We start from the raw sequence: 17221 nt of genomic DNA on the forward strand, positions 1-17221 counted from the left end.
GCGAGAGAAGATGCGGGATTCGGCGGAGCGGTGCTGAGGGCAGCTCACTGGTAACTCCTATCCACCTCCAAAGGTATTGCTTGTTAGTCACCTATAGTGGAATGGACATGAGCAAGCACTCGAAGAAGAAAACAAGGTTACTTACCAATAACTGACGTTCTTCGAGATGTGTTGCTCATGTCCATTCCACAACCCACCCCTCATCCCCGCTGCCAGAGTTGACAGAAAGAAGGGACTGAGGGGACCTAGAGCGAGCAGCACCTCATATACCCCGGCATGTGCGCAGGGCTCCAGGGGGCTCCGGAGTCGGCCCTACGGGATCTGCTAAGGGGAAAAAAGTTCCTGGAACCGTGCACGGAGGCATGCACTCACCTATAGTGGAATGGAAATGAGCAACACATCTCGAAGAACATCAGTTACTGGTAAGTAACCTTGTTTTTCAAGAACTTCAAGTTGACAGTGTTTCTTTGTCAGCCCTTCAGACCCGTGGTGCTCAAACTTATTACACAGGAGGGCCACATAAACCTAAGCACAATCTTGTGTGGGACAATAAATTGTGTTTCATATGTAATTAGATAGAAACAATCTATGTACAGTATTGTCTTTACAAACAAATAAATCGGTGCATAAATGTCTTATCAGCATTATAGAAAACTGAAAAAAATGGTAAAGAACATATAAAATGATGTAAATATGATGACAAAATGTTAATCAATTGGCGTTAATATATTGTGCTGAAGCAGGCCATGAGCCTTATGAAATGCTCTGGTGGGCTGCAGGTTGGGTGTCCCTGCTTTAGGCTATTAAAAATAAAATAATTTTTTAAAATCCAGTCATTCACCACAAATGCCGTTCACTTTTTCAGCCAATTCAGCTTGGTCAGTGAAAATAGACAAGGTATTTACACCTTGCTGTTTTACATTAGCACAGCAATACAGTTTTAAAATTACAAAATGTGCAAGGAAATAGTTACATTAAAACAATGAACTGAATTAATTGAAACTTTAAAAAATAACATTTATATTGATCTTAGGTTTTATAAAGAATTGCTTTTACAAACTTGAACTCGCATTGAGGAGAGAATGCATTCCTTTTTTAAAATGTTATCATACTCATTATCAAGAAGGAGATGGAAATCTAATTTTGATCATTTTAACTAGAGAAAATTCCTGTAACTAGGTAATTTGACTTCTTTAAAAGAGAAGTTACAATGTGAGATATGCACCTGGAGAGAACACTCCATATTAAACAAATTTGTTGTTCAAAGGGGGAACAGTATGTGGCAAACTTGCTTCAAGCTTTCATTCTAAAATCTGAACTTTATTGTCAGGTGTAGGTAGTAGCAGTGAAGGTGGAAGAGGCAAGGCTGGAGCTAAGCTCTTCCAGGACTTCCAGATGTTAAGCAGAATCTGGACTCACCCTTGGTGTTTGCAGCTGGACTATATTAGCAAAGAAAATAAGGTAAATCAGATATATCAAAATACATCTGCCCCTATTGAAAACTTTCCAAATAAGACATGCCAAATGCTAGGTAGAGTTTCGGCAAATTAATGGAAATTTCTGTTGCTGTGGGGCACAGTGATTTTGTCGGCTGTTTCACTTATGGCCAGTATTTCTTTTCTGGAAATTTTGTCATTATTAAAACATTTTGAAATGTTGATCTTTCACTGAGCTCAGCATTTTTTTAAATGAAGAATAAACAGATGTTTAAGTGTTTAATAGAGGCTTCAGTCTAAATGATGGTACTTAATAAAATCCTTGTTCTAAGAACATCTATTTTGTTTTTCAGGGCTACTTTGATGAAGACAGTTTGGATGAGTTCATAGCTTCAGATTCTGATGAGACTTCAATGAGTTTAAGCTCTGATGATTATGCTAAGTAAATGGAGCTTTTCTGTGTGAAGCATACATGATTAACTTAGATTCTGTTAGATTTCTTTCTTTCTTTTTTTTAATGACAATCTAAACATTACAAAAATGTAAGCAATATTGGGGAGGGGGGTTGTTTTTTTACTGTTACAGCTATTAGATCTATCACCTGCAGATTTTTAAATAGTGAACATACAATGTTGTTTTTCTAGGAAAAAAAAATCCAAGGGGAAAAAAGCAAAAGAGAGTAGTGGAAGTGGAAGTGACAATGATGTTGAAGTGATTAAAGTCTGGAATTCAAGATCTCGTGGGGGTGGAGAAGGAAACACAGAGGAACTTGCAAACAATCCTCCATCGGCTGCAAAGTCAGAAGAAAGTGAGTGTAATGCATAAGTAAACCTGGATATGATGCTGCATTTTTAAAAAAGGTGATCTTGACAAGGCTGTGTGGGAATTAGTGCAATCCATGCTTATACCGTGCCTGGTTACAACTGGTGAGTCCTCAGTTCAATAAAGCCATTCCCGCTCTTCCAATTCCCCTCCCACCAAAACAAAACCTAATATAGATTGTCAGCGATCCCTCAATAGACAAGGATGATCTCTTTCACAGGTGTTTATTTTAGATGGGCTCTTTGGTGACTAAGGAGTCCAATCCTTGATCTGCAAACTCGTTGGAAGGCAGGGGTGGGCCACAATTGGTGCATGACAATTGTCTGTCCTTTCTTTTCTGTTTTTTTTCCTACAAGTAGATATATTTTTAATGATATGCCTTTTGGAAAATAAAGAGGGACTCAGTCTAAGAATGACTTTGTGTTGTGACAGAGCAGCTAACAAATCAGTTTTTTTTTTCTTTTTGAGCAAAATACCTGCAAGCCTGCTTCAGGTGACACAAACCAACTGCTTCATTCATTCTTGTAAAACCCAAGGTCAATTCAGAGTACAATTCAGAGGTGATCAACGCTGCTGCATGATAGAGAAACATGTTACTTTTCAGTTCCTAAATGGGGCATGTGAGGAAATCTGGACAGAAAGATTAGAAACAACAATATTCTACATCATTCATTGGTGAATCTGGACTTTGATTTGGAAATTGAACTAGCAGATGGCTGTAATAGAGTTAGAATAAGGTGGCTGTTTTGAGATTGTTCAATCTGTATACGTCTGTAAATTTCACTTTCAAACAGTATTTTTTTAATCATGTGTTCTGTTTCTGCCAAGTGATGGGAATCATTTGTAAGTGAATCTTTGTCAGTGTGTTGTTTTATGGGCTTAATAGCCTTACCTAGATAAATTACTCTTATGACAAAGAAGTTGAATTCATAATTCTAAATAAATTTGTAAATGTATGTTCTATGTTTTTATCACAACACTTCATAAGAACATACATTCAAAAGGGTGGTGGTCCTTTTATATATAGATAATATATATTGGAATATATTACCAGCACTCAGTTTACAATAATAAAAAGGAGAGAATCTGTCACACCATTTCTTACTAATCACAAATCACTCCAGCGTTAGTGGGTAATACTAAGAGATTATAACATCCATGACCTCATCTAATTTCATATACATAGTTTTAACGTGGATGCTTGGCGCAGTGTTAGTTGAAAAGTGCAGTGTGAGCTTGGTGAGAGCTTGCCCTGTTTTAATCTTGCTTCAGATATAAAAGGTCCACCTGCCCTGTAGACTGATGTGAGTATGTCTCCTGTGTTCAAGTCCTGGGATGAGGTTAAGATGTGAATAGATGTGGTATGTAGGCTTGTCCCATCACACATACAAGCATCATTTTGAACTAAAAGTGGCTCATTCACTCTGGCATTTGAATCATCTGGGTTTATTGGTGGATCTTGGATGGTGACTCAGGCCTTGTCCGAAAAGATGGGGCTCAGTAATAGAAGGGATGAAGATTGTCTTCTTCCTCATCCCCATTTCTCTGCCCACACAGGATCTTGCTGATTTCTTCCAAGAAAAAGTTGACAAAATGCAATGTGACCTTCCCCCTCTGCTAGGCTTCCCTTCCCTTCTCTTCCTACAGTTCTCTCCTCTCCTCTCAGACACGTTTCTCATCTGCTGTCCTCTAATTCCCCAGTGACCCCGTACCCTCCCATCTCCTGCTCACCTACCCACATTCTCATCCACTCCCTTACTCTTCTCTTGTACTCTCACTCTCCTCTAGTATTTTCTCCTCACAATACAAGCATACTTTAGTTTTTCTTGTCTTAAAAAACAAAACACCTTTGACCCAATTGCCTCTCCAACTACAGCTCTATCTCCCTTCTTCCTTTCATCTCTGAGCTCTTGAACGTGCTGTCTACAGTCGGTCTCTGAAGTTCTTCTTCAGTCCACCTTCTGCCCCTTGCACTCCACTGAAACCACTCTCACCAAAGTTTCTAGGGAATTCTCTTTAGCTAAAGCTCTAAACTAATATTTCATCCTTACCCTTCTTGAGCTGTCTGCTGCCTTTGACACCATTGACCATGTTCTTCTTGAAATCTTATCTTCCCTCGGCTTCTGTGACTCTATCCTTTCATGGTGCTTTCCGTTCTCTGACTGCTTGTTCAGCATGTCCTTTGGAGGATTCTCCTCATTTCCCCTTTCCCCAAATTTTCTGTAGTATTCTGTGCAGTCTCATCCACAAACACATATTAAACAATCACCTCTGTACTGACAACTCACAGATCTACCTCTACTCCAGATCTGCCTCTTTCTGTCTAAACTAAAATCTCGATCTGTCTCTCAGACGTCTCCTCATGGATGTCTAACCATCAGCTTAAGCTCAACATAGCTTAAAACAGAGCTCTTAATCAGCCCCTTCACCCCCAAGTTCTCCCCACTAACTTCTTTCTCATTCACTTCCACTTCAACTTGAATTCTTTCTAATTCCTCACATCCAAGCTGTATCTAAATCTTGCACATTCTTTCTGCATAACAACTCTAAGATATGGCCTTTCCTATCCACCCACACAATTAAACTCTCATCCAGGCTATCCTCATCTTGCATCCTGTTTTCTACAACGCCCTTTTCTGTGGCCTTGGTAACACCTACTTCATCATACTCCTTCAAAGCCTTCCTTTGCTGTGGGTACAAAATGCTTAATGATAGCTAGGCTGCTGCTGTGTTGAAACCACTGTCTAGCATGCTAATCAATATTGTCTCATTGTTTCCTTGTATTCCTTTTTGTCTGTTTCTCTGTTGTCTTAAACTTTGATTGTAAGCTGTTTGGGGCAGGGGCCATCATTACAATTCCTACATCATCATATTCAAACCATCATCTGCAATTTGAAGTTATAGACCACATTTTCTCCCACTAGGCTGTGGACCTGTTTCGGTGGTTTTCCTGTGGAGGCTGAAACTCGGTTGAGTTTGACCTTGTTCTGGCTGGAGAGGGGAAGTGTGAGTGTGTGTGTGCGTGTGTATTTGGGGGACAGGCACTCTTTTTCAGTGATCTGGTAGGACATTGATTGTCTAAAATTCATATAGTAGCAGTACAACTAAATATTGTTTGATACAGATTTTCAAAAAAGGAAATTTATAGTTGAGACATGCACAATCTGCATCCTTTACACGTTGTGTTGTGATTAGATATTGACACCAAACAACATCACTAACATGACTTAAACACAGTCACAACAGCCTACATTAGGGACAGAATTCAGCATATATTTAAAAGTACTCTTAAAAAATCTGTGCATAGAAATTTTCAAATGAGTTCTTTGCATGTTAATTTTTTCCTCTGCACTGAAGGACGTATTTGCTGAAATGCTGAGGATGACTACTCTCTCATGATGAAGTTGCCTTTCAGCTAGTTTGCTATATGTGGTTTTAAAAGTTGAATGTTTTGAATTAGTAGTAAGATAATAGGAGAAAAATAAGTAAATACTGCAGTAAGATCAAAGTTTTTAAGTGAAAGATTTGTATTGTAATTCTGATAAATCAATATATATCACACTAATGTGAAGGTGATTAAAGGCAGAAACATACAACACTTAAAAGAATTTAGGTAACATAAATAAAGTCAACTCTTGATTCCTGTCTTCATTTCAGGATCAAATTATGAGGTTGCAAGTAAGCGTTCGTGTATGTTTGAATTCAACAATGTGTTTCACAATAGATAAAGAGAATACGGATACCCTGGAAAGAGAGCTTGCCATGTTTCAGATAGTTCACAACTAGGTGGTGTTGAATGGCAAATCTGGAGCTAAATAAATGCTGCTTGTTTTGTTGGGTATGCAGTTACTTTGGCACAGAAATACAGCGAGATACAGAATTTCCTAATTCTCTCTAGCTTGTCAGATTTACCAGTTTCAATCATTTACATTTTTAGGAAGAGTGACTCAGATGTAAAGTCTCATTATTATTTGCTTGAAGTTTGACTGATGTCAACTATTAGGGTATAGAAGTGACAAGTTAACAAAAAGTTTTATGTAAATAGCAGATTAGACAACTATTTATGATCTCAAGTCAATAACATTATACAGACTTAAATTAGGAAGATATATACATTCCAAAACAAAATGTAAACTCTTTGGGGCAGGGATTCTGTGTGTACTTGTGCAGTGCCTAGACAAAGGATCTTTTTGAGGAAGGCCTCTGAGTATTATCACAGTACGTATTTTTAATAATCGTATGAAAATTGTTTCCTCCTTCGCTTGTTTGTTAAGCTATGAAATATTAGAATCCTTTTTCTAAAACTGTGTTTAAAAATGTGTTTTTCACTTAATGTTAGCTCTTGCAAAAGAAATAAATCCAGAACTATAGTTTTGGTATTTCTTCCCATCTATTGTGCCTTTTGCAAAAGTCTCATAATTGAGATAATTTAAAACTACCTCCCCCAGCACCCCCACTCCCAAATGCTAGAAAATGTATTGTTGGGAACAATCCTGCATAGTCCTGATTGGATGAACTAGATAACCACAAAGAAAGTGTTCTTTCTAAGGGTTGTAGATATTTGCTTGGGATTTAAGGTCAGTACTTTAAAAGCAGTTATATCATTCTTGTAAAATCTGTGATTGAGTTTTAGGAAGCAAATATTAATTGTGGGTGAAGGAGTTGAATACTACTTCAGGGAAATGACAGGTGACAGGGCTATGTGTTAAAACATTATGTAACAGAAAAAATATGTAGCAGCTAGTGACCCTCTGAGGAGTTAAACCAATAACAGACTAGTCTCTTTTAATTATTTTTTATTTAAGTCTGTACCACTAACTGGCCAAACCTTTGGTTGAAGGGCTCAGTCTTCTATATCTTAAGGGTTTTTAAACATTTGCATTTTAAGCTGAAGTCTTATGCCTTCATTTTAAGGAGATTTATTTTTTAGCTTAATAGAATTTTTGTTTTACAGATAAAGCCACATCCTCTTCCAACCCAGGCAGCCCAGCTCCAGACTGGTACAAAGATTTTGTCACTGATGCAGATGCTGAAGTGTTGGAACATTCTGGGAAAATGGTGCTTCTCTTTGAAATTCTTCGCATGGCGGAGGAGCTTGGGGACAAAGTGTAAGTCATGTTAAAGTATAGAAAGATTTGAGGACATTTTTAAAAATTATTTAAATATGTTATTCTGACTTAGCATTCTTTATTGTCCACCCTTTTTTAATGCTTAATTTGAGCTCAGAGCTGTAATTCAATTTGCATTGGAGATGTGTGTGTTCAGTTATTTTTATCAGAAGAGCTTTCCATGCCTGTCTTGTACTCCACCAAAGACATTCATTGTGTTTAAGAAGGCTGTTTGTTTTAAAGATCATGTTCATGGTGAAGGAAGAGAAGGAAAGCAAAAAATTAAATGTATTGAATGAATTTTAGTGGGAGATTTTGTATATTTCCGTATTTCTCTTTTCAGTCTAGTTTTTAGCCAGTCTCTAATATCACTGGATTTGATAGAAGATTTTCTGGAATTGGCAAGCAGGGACAAAACTGATGAAGATGATAAACCAATTATTTATAAAGGTTAGTATAGCATTTCTATGTCTTCCAAAACATTTGACAGTAGAGAGAATTTCTTAATGTCATTTCCAGCTACAGATAGTATGGGTATGAAATTTAATCCAGTCCAGGGTACATTGATTTCTTCACTTAACTGACCTATTGCCAGTTACTCTGGTTTCCTTGCCTGTCACTGGGGATATTCTCTGTAGAGAACCCAACATTTGACACATTGTGGTTCAAACTCCTTTTTAAAGAAAAAGTGAAACACTGTGTCTATCTCAAGATGTTGTTTGATGACTGTAACATTCTCTTAACAATAAATTTTTGTAAAATTGTACTTAACAATATAAGTAAGTTGATGTTTAGCTAGTTTTTGTATTTTTGGGACAACATGTATAATTTTGTCGCATCTGTAATATTTCCATCTTTCCACTTCAGAATTGTTATGCAAAATTATTTTGGTGATGGAGGCAGCTGCAAAAGGAAGTATTCTTTTTTGCCTATGAAAGTCATTAAGAAAATTAGTTGTTAAACTGCTTGGTGTCTTTGTTTTTGAGTATGTATATGCTAATTCTGTAATTTGAAAGGTATGGTCTTGTGGACTGAATATGGGCCCAGGAACCAGGAAGTCTTGCGTATTAATCCCACATTTGGCACAGTCTCACTGGGTGGCCTTTGGCAAGTCACTTAACCTGTCTGTACCTCATCTATAAGAAGGTAGTGATGATAATAGCTACCTGATATGAGTGTTATGAAAATCAAACTGAAACACAGACATTAATCAGACATAAAATAGAATAGGTAAATATTGTTAGGTTCAGATGTTTGTTCTGTTCTGAAAACCTGTGGTCAGCTTTGCATAACACCAAAAAAGTACATTTGCAGGTGACATTGCTCAGGCTTGGTTTCAAATATGTGCCTCATTTTTAAAATGTATTTAACGTGTTAAGGAGAAATTGTTTTATCTAAGAATTTTTTCAGATGTTTAATTCTTTTGTATTTGATTATCTCAAAAATGGCTTCTTTTTAAATCTTCCAATTTGACCCATTTATACTCTTGAATAAGGGCTGTGTGCTTTGTCTTGTTTGAAAAATACTTGTTTCTGAAATAAAGGTTCTGGATATTTGAAGAGAGCATTCTGAGTGGAAACAATAGATGAGTTTCTTAAACTTTGCGAATACAAACCAGAATGCGGTGCTCTAAATCTTTCCATCTTAATCATTTAAGATTGTCCAGATGCAGGAGTCCATTAAACAGATAGTTTACTAATCCTCTAAAGAGAATGGATCTGTTACTCAGGGTGAACACTGCTTATCACCTTTTTCTTGTGACAGTAATGCTCACGTTTCCTTTGCATTTCAACTTGTCACCTGCACAGCAGACTTCAAAATTGTAAATCAGTGGCTTTTTTTTTTTTAAGCTCTTTGTTCACTCTAGATGGGAAGGGAGATAAAATAGCTAACTCAGTCTCAGATCAGAAGAGTTGCTATTGTTTTCCACCATCCCCAAATATGGGATGGCTCTTGGTCCCCTTTGCATGCTGTCTACCCCACCTGTTCCGGATCTGTTGCTACTGATTTCAGACATGCTATATTTTATCTATTTATTGTATTATAATCAGATGGGGGGTGTCTTTCTTTTAGAAACAGGGAGAGGAATGTTTAGTCAGGGGCCATACAAAATGAAAACAATTTTTACAAATGGAAAAACACTGAATCTGACCTTCCCAGAGTTAGTAAAGGAAATGACACTGGCTGTGCTGAAAAATTTAACTTTTTGAGATTTTAATCACAAACACGTTTCTAAAATTGCCCCCTTTTGTTGCATCGCAATAGGCTGTTTCATGTTCTCACACATGGGACAAAGTATATTGTATTAGATCATATTTTCTTAGTAATGTGTCAGTAATGTGTGAACTTTTCTCTAACCATAGATGTACATGTGTACTGTAGCATTTTGTTTTACACCATCTATGTAATCTTGCAGCAAAAGATCTTCTCACTAATTTTTATATGAATTTAAGTCCGTTTGATCTAAAGTCCCTCTTTAAAGTAATTGGAGATTGAAGAAGCTTCTTCACCTGAACAGTCCTTAAAAGATTTTTTTTTTTTTTTTTTTTTTTTTTTTTTTGGGCCAGAATGGTATTGGGCAATTAAATACCAAGTGATAGGGGCTTAGAAATATCAATATCGTAGTTCACTAGCTAGAAATAGATCTCCAGCTGTTGTCTTTGTATATATTTATTTTATTGCTCACTGCTGCTGTATTACCTGTAGCTCTGTTTGCTGTATAGCAAACGTCTAAAGGATATATCCTATGTTTTGTTTCAGAACATTTGTCATCTCTGAACTTTGAGCTGTCTGTCTTTATAACCTGTTCATATCACCTTTGCTTTTTCCTGTTTGTGATGGTTCTCTTGATGTATAATCAGGTTATCAATTCCATTTAAGATTCAGTACATATAAAGATCTCTGACATGACTTAGCATGTAGTTTCTCATAATTAATTGTCACTCAGCAATGCTACTTCCTACAAGAGCTGTTCTGATTTAAATCGATGGCACAGTGGGGTTCATTTTGTGTAAATAAACCTTGACCTCCAGAGAAAATGAAAGGTTAGTTCTGAAAGGGAAGAAAAAAAATTGCTTCTATCAGCTGTAATTTTTTTACATTTGGCAAGAAGTAGCCATAACTCACAGGCTAATTAAACTCAAGCAGCTGTTCTAAATTTCAGTTCCAAAATGATTAGACCTTGACTTTTTGAAATCCCCTTTCAAGCATTTACCTAAGGGGGTGCAATTTGTATGAGAGAGACTACAGCCTAGAGTAATTGGAAACATACAGACTACAAAGATCAATTAGAAAATTAGGGTTACTGGCATAATGCCTAAAGGTTAAATGTAGTTACTTTTTACAATTAACTTTTGCACAGAGGTTAAACAAGAAACTCGACTGATTTTGTTGCAAACATGCTCAGACCTCTAGAAATTTGATATGACAATGGGGGCTGGGAAAAGACGCGAATCTTAAAAGAGCTAATTAAAAGTTATCGAAAATATTGCAATTAAAGTTTGACCTCAGTGTATAAATCTTAATTGTGTCCTTGTCTCTATAAATTGCAAGCCTTGTAAAGCTGGTTGTGGAGTTTCACTTAGTTCAAGTTTTTTAAATTGAGACTTTTCTTTGGGAAGAAGACAATATTACTGATCAATATGGGGTCGGATTCTATTAATAAAATTAATTTTGTTCCATTTGTGGGTCACTCTAATTCTGCACTTCTTATTTTGGTCAAGGCTACCTGTGGATTAGGGGAGAAACACAAGAGATATGAACAATTAGAGTAAAATTTTGGATACTTATTGTCCCAGATTATGATTACTTCTGTAATCTTACTGTAGATTATATTTCATAATTCAGATTACATTGCATGATTTTCACAGTTCACCTGAGACCAGCAGCAGTGGCCTACCAGCATGTTACCCCGTCATGGGTTCTTCATTATTTGTGCACATGTACTTTGAGGCATGGACATAACAGAAATCAAGTTCCTTGGAAGTAAAAGATTTTGATTGTTACAGAACAGCTGGTTTATGTCAGGTTGCGTTTTTGTTCCCTTAACTTTTAGTCTCAGTCTGGCCATGAGTGATCAGTCTGGCCATGAATGATCAGTATTTAATTTATTGTACTGCTAATATTTTCATATTGTGCTGGTGTCATTTAATCCCCTTACCTTCAAATTTATAGGTGAAGGAAAATGGTTCAGAAATATTGACTACTATCGTTTAGATGGTTCAACTACGGCTCAGTCAAGGAAGAAATGGGCTGAAGAATTTAATGATGAAACTAATGTGAGGTAAGATCATTTTACGTGTAACTTTTTATTTCCTACCTCTTTTCTTCCCACATCTGTTTTCTATTTATAACTAACTTATCAACCCTTTTGAAGATCGTGCAGATACCAAAGTATCCTCCCAGTGTTAGAACTTTGTTTTAAAAGATATTTTACATATGTTCTTGTATCTGTAACTGTTGCCCCTCTTCTTCTGTACTGTACATGAGTAAGTAAAATTTTATAGGTGGCACATACAGCAGTGTCTATAGTTAAGTTGCTCAGCACTTTCTGTTATGAGATCCTGTTTTGAATTGCTTATAACTTTGCTGAATTTAAATAGTTTAAATTGAAATTTTCTATGCCTGGTGTCTGCCTCTGCCTCTGGTTATGGGCACATCATGTAAACTAAAACTTTCACAGATGGCCCCTGTGTTCCTCCATTTTTGAGACACCTGGAGTTTGATTTGCAGCACTGCTGTGCACTCAGAGTTGCAACTGAGGTGAACAGGAATTCTGCTTTGAACATATAAAGTGCTATAATAGGCTCTAGGTATCTCAAATTGGGCACCCAGAATTAGTTGACAATTTTGCATTTAGGGTATGTCTACACTGCAGACTGAAGTCGATTTACTTTAAATCGACTTTCACCTGAAGAATTTTGGAAGTCACAGGAGTGTGTTCACACCATATTCCTCGCGCTGGGCTCTTGCGTCCCCACGCTTGGGTCGACATTCAAAGCAGTGCATCATGGGTAGCTATCTCCCAGTGCAACTAGCCACTGAGGCTTTTGGAAAGCTTGTCATCCTCCCATGATGCAATGTGCTTCCTCCTCCTCCCTTCTTGTCCCAAACAAACTGCAAACGCTTCTTGGCACCGTTGTTTTTTTTGTTTGTTTTTTTTTTTTTTTTGCTGCATGCACGCCATTGCTGGAGAGACATGGAGCCTGCTCAGCTCTGCACTATCATTGTGAGCATTACAAATACCTCACAGCTTATCCTGCAGTATTTTCAAAGGAGAGAGAAGAGCTGCAGCACAGAAATTGTCATGTTACTGAAGCTGCCCTGCTACAAGCCATAGAGTGGAACAATTCCCGTTTGCTGTAGGCTGTTACACATCATCTTCAGTCTGTGGAGTGCCGGTTCTGGTCCCGAGAAACAAGCACAGACTGGTAGGATTGGATCGTTATGAAAGTGTGGGGTGATGAGCAGTGGCTGCAGAACTTTCGTATGCGAAAGCCCACTTTCTTTGAACTTTGCACGGAGCTGTCCCTAGCCCTGAAGCATGTGAATACTCACTTGAGACCAGCTCTGACCGTGGAGAAGTGAGTGGCCATCGCTCTGTGGAAGCTGGCAACCCCAGACTGCTACTGGTCAGTTGGCAATAAATTCGGAGTCAGTAAATCCACCGTTGGAACTGCTGTGATGCAAGTGTGCAGGGCTATCAATAGGCTTCTGCTAAGAAGGGTAGTGACTTTGGGAAACATGCAGGACATAGTGGATGAGTTTGCTGCAATGGGGTTCTCAAACTGGGGGGGGGGTGGGGGCAATAGATGGCATGCATATCCCTATCCTAGCACCTGAACATCTTGCCACAGAGTACATAAATCGGAAGGGATACTTCTCAATGGTGTTGCAGGCCCTTGTGGATCACAAGGGACATTTCCCCGACATCAGTGTGGGGTGGTCTGGAAAGGTGCATAATGCGCACATCTGTAGGAATTCAGGTCTGTTCTTAAAAATAAACATTGGGGATGTGGAAATGCCAATAGTGATCCTGGGGGATCCTGCCTACCCCTTGCTTCCTTGGCTAATGAAGCCCTACACCAGGCACCTGGGCAGTGAGAAGGAGTATTTCAGTAATAGGCTCAGCAAGTGCAGAATGGTGGTGGAATGTGCATTTGGCCGTTTAAAAGCCAGGTGGAGATGTCTGCTTACTAGGCTTGACATCAGTGAAAAGAACATCCCATCAGTTATCTCTGCGTGCTGTGTGCTCCATAATTTCTCTGAAATGAAGGGGGAGAAGTTCACCCAGGTTGGGCCGTGGAGCTGATAGGCTGGCTGCAAATTTTGAGCAGCCAGATTCCAGCACCACACACAAAGCAATCCGCGGAGTGCTTCGGCTTTGGGAAACATTGAAACACGGGTTTTTCAATGAGCTGCAGTAATGTATGTCTGTGCTGTGCCTTTATTTCCCATCCCCCACCCCCACTCACAGAAGCGGCTCCCTCCCCTTCTTTCCCTGCCCAAGCTATGAATGAATAAAGAGAGAGGTTTTCTAATGCTACAAAATTTTATTTGTGACCCATTTTAATGGGGGGAAAGGAGGATAACTTACCATTGTAAAGTATCACTGTGCAAGCAACTGTGAATGCGTGCAGTTCTTAAAGGGGTCGTCGCGTCCTTCTGCTCACTTCCCGTGGTGTGGAATGCAGCACATACTGCACCCTGCTCACTCTCCACCTAGACTGCTTGGGGGTGGGGGCTGATAACAAAGCGGTAGGCGGCGGAGTGTTTTGGAAGGGCTGCAGATGGAGTCTGTCCTGCCGCTGCTCTTCCTGGAGCTTTACCAGATGCCTCAGCTTGTCGGACTGATCCCTCATAAAATGTAACATCTCCTGCTGCATATCACTCTTCTGCTCCTGTGCAGATCTTCTTTGTTCCATGTCCATGTCTAGTTTTCCAGACAAGGACATCCTCCTGGCTCTGAGATCTGTGTCAGCAGTCACTGAGGTTTTGTTAGTTTGCTGACCATGTCATCCCGTGTTCCTTCTTCTCTTCCTTTCAGATGGAGTTTGCAAGGGGGGGCCGAAGGCTAAGATGTCTACTGTAAGATAAGCAAAGCACAAAGTTGCCATTGTTAGCTGACCCAAAGTAGTAAAGAAAATGTTACAATGTAAAAAGTACTTGCCTTTGATTTCACAAGGCTAAGCCAGACCTGAATTCCATTCTGTACATCTTGGAAGGGTTGGACAGACGTTACAGACATGGTAAGCAAGGGGCTCTTGCATCTGTTATAGAGAGGCTTCATTAGCATTAAAATCCACACTTGAGCAAGGAGACCGATCACTGGACTCCCCTGTAACATGCCAAAGACCAGTTTGGACAGATTAGAAGATGAATTGTAGCAGTAGAAAACATAGGGCAACCAGTGTCCCGACCCATAATGCCCATTGCAACAGTACTAGGACTAGGAATGGTGTTGGGGAGGTGCCCAGAGACTCCGTCCACAGCAGAGGAATAAAATGAAGTTGACTGTATTGGTCAGGTACTTTAAACTTGTGCCATCTTCCCTAGATGAGCATGTGTGATATCAGTCTCCTGAGGGTAACGCAGGCTGAAAGGGAAGATTTGCTGCAAACGTCAGGGTACAAGCCTGCCCCTTATGCTGCTATGCTGTGTTCCGCAATGATACCTGCTCATTTAATAGCACTGGTGGGGAAAAGTATCCTACTGTGGTGGAAGAAATAAGGCTGCCCTCCCCAGAAACCTTCTGCAAAGGTTAACAGACTACCTAAATGAAAATTTCCTTGAGATATCCATAGAGGATTCTCAGAGCATACCTCTGCACATAAATAGTCTGTTCTGGAAGTAACCCTCCGCTGAAGTTTGCCACCACCCAGTAAGACCCTCCCCTCAAAATCACAAACTCCTTTTAAGAAGCTGGACTGGGGACATAACCGCAAAAAAAAAGATTTGCCACACACACTCACCAGATGTGCCTTCCCCTGCATCTCGATCAGTCCTGCTGTCTTGTGTGTGGCTGGACTGCTCTCTGGTAATGAACAGGTCCTGGCTCTCAGGGAGAATGGATACCCCTCTCTCCTGCACCCTGCTCTCCTCATCCTCATCATCCACAGAGTCCTCCTCATTCTTCCTGGACTGGGATTCTTCGGAGGTATCGATACTGCATGATGGCACAGTGTGATGGGTTGACTGCCAAGAATTGCATGCAGCTCCTCGTAAAAGCGGCATGTTTTGGGCGAGAAGCCGTTAGCTTCCCTAGTTTTCTGATAAGCCTGCGTCAGCTCTTTGATCTTAACATGGCACTGCTACGTGTCTCTGTTGTGCCCCTTCTCCAACATGCTGCAAGATATCTTCTCGTAGATATCTAAGTTTCTTTTGCTGGCTCGGAGCTGAGCCAGAACAGACTCTTCACCCCACAGAGACCGATGAGATCCAAGACCTCTGGTTGACTCCAAGCTGGTGTGTGGTTGGGCCATGCAGTTGCCATGAGCGGTTCAGCTACAAAGCTCTCACCACACTGTCTAAACCGTAAATGGAAATTCAAAATTTCCCTGGGCTTGAGGGGAAGGAGCTCTTTCCAGTGTATGTGGCCACATTACAGCAGAGTGTGAATGTACAGAGCGGTCACAACGGGGTATTATGGGATACCTCCCGGAGGCCAATGGCATCAATTTACATTGTGCTCTGCCTACACTGACACAAATTTGATCCATAGAATTTGAATACAGTGCTATGCCATTTGCAGAGGTGGTTTTATTAGGTTGACTTTTACCACGCTTTAAATCAATGGAGCTTATGTGGCAATGGAGATGCATACTTTAGGGGGTCGACGTAAGCAGTGTTATGTTGACCTCCATTGCCAGTGTAGACCAGGCTTTAGTGTCTGTGCCTCAGCTCTCACTATGTAAAAATATTGATACTACTTCACTTCACAGGGGTGTTAAACTTCAGTCATGAGATTATTGCATGGTACCATTATATGGCAGAGTTAAGGTCTCTCGGTACCCTAATTATGTATTTTTGTACCTTGATTTGTTTGGTTTTCTCTTAAGTTTAACATTAACTCTGAATTTCCTGTTAATAACATTAACACTTGCCTTTGGGATAATTGCAAAATCCATATAATGTACTTTACCCTACATTACTAATTTGTACTCCCCACAGTAACTCTATCGTAATGTAATTTTTGTCTGGGAATTTAGTCTTATCCAGCAGAGAATTGTCTGTCTCTGTCTTTCTGAGGAGGGTTGGGGCGGAGATGTGCGAGGTCTCTGTAGCAATCTGTTAACATTTAAATTAGTTCCGTGCTTTGTCTCTGGACTCGGTCTCTCTCAATACTGGCCCACATGAATTAATTTTAAAGACAACTATTTACACTAAACATGGAGATGACCAGACTACAAAAATTAATGCATTAAATAAGCGGAGTCAAAATCAGCTTTCAAACTGATTTTTCTTAACTTTGAGTTTAGTCAGTGAAATAATTAAAAACAACTTTTAGTTTTGACTTGTGAGTTTGATAGTGTGTGGTTCTGACCTTAACGAGGAGAAATGCATTTGATGTTGGGATTTTATTTGAGAAGAAAGGACTTCTGTCATTTTGTTAAAGGTTTCCTATTGAGTTGGTTGATTATAGGGTTTACTCTATGCCACATGCCTTGTTCTTTGATGTGGCACACTTACTATCCCTTGCACGTGTTGAATATATTCAGCCAATTTCTGAATGGAACAAATGAGAATCATTCTGTTGCAGCATTGGCCCACTAACTTGACAATAAGTACATCTCACTAATCTTTATTTACTAAGCTAGCTCTAAAATGAATGAAACGGTTATCACATATATCTCCTCA

At 39.3% G+C, this 17221-nt stretch overlaps 1 protein-coding gene across 4 annotated transcripts in view; it reads left to right on the top strand.

The window, feature by feature from the left end:
* Positions 1-17221, top strand: part of ATRX (ATRX chromatin remodeler) — a 148174-nt gene that overhangs the window by 98444 nt on the left and 32509 nt on the right. For 2 of the 4 annotated variants that reach the window (XM_067548252.1, XM_067548253.1), the window contains 6 exons: positions 1331-1461; positions 1790-1878; positions 2081-2244; positions 7213-7366; positions 7710-7816; positions 11540-11648. In XM_067548252.1, coding sequence (XP_067404353.1) covers positions 1331-1461; positions 1790-1878; positions 2081-2244; positions 7213-7366; positions 7710-7816; positions 11540-11648 — 754 coding nt within the window. Of the gene's footprint in view, positions 1-1330; positions 1462-1789; positions 1879-2080; positions 2245-7212; positions 7367-7709; positions 7817-8382; positions 8502-11539; positions 11649-12640; positions 12998-17221 lie in introns of those variants that run through there. The other 2 variants (XM_067548254.1, XM_067548255.1) reach the window with 2 other exon arrangements.

The sequence above is a fragment of the Emydura macquarii genome, unplaced genomic scaffold, assembly GCF_026122565.2.
Source record: "Emydura macquarii macquarii isolate MOO-44397 ecotype Brisbane River unplaced genomic scaffold, CSIRO-AGI_Emac_v2 contig_1253, whole genome shotgun sequence".
NCBI classification, from domain to species: Eukaryota; Metazoa; Chordata; order Testudines; family Chelidae; genus Emydura; species Emydura macquarii.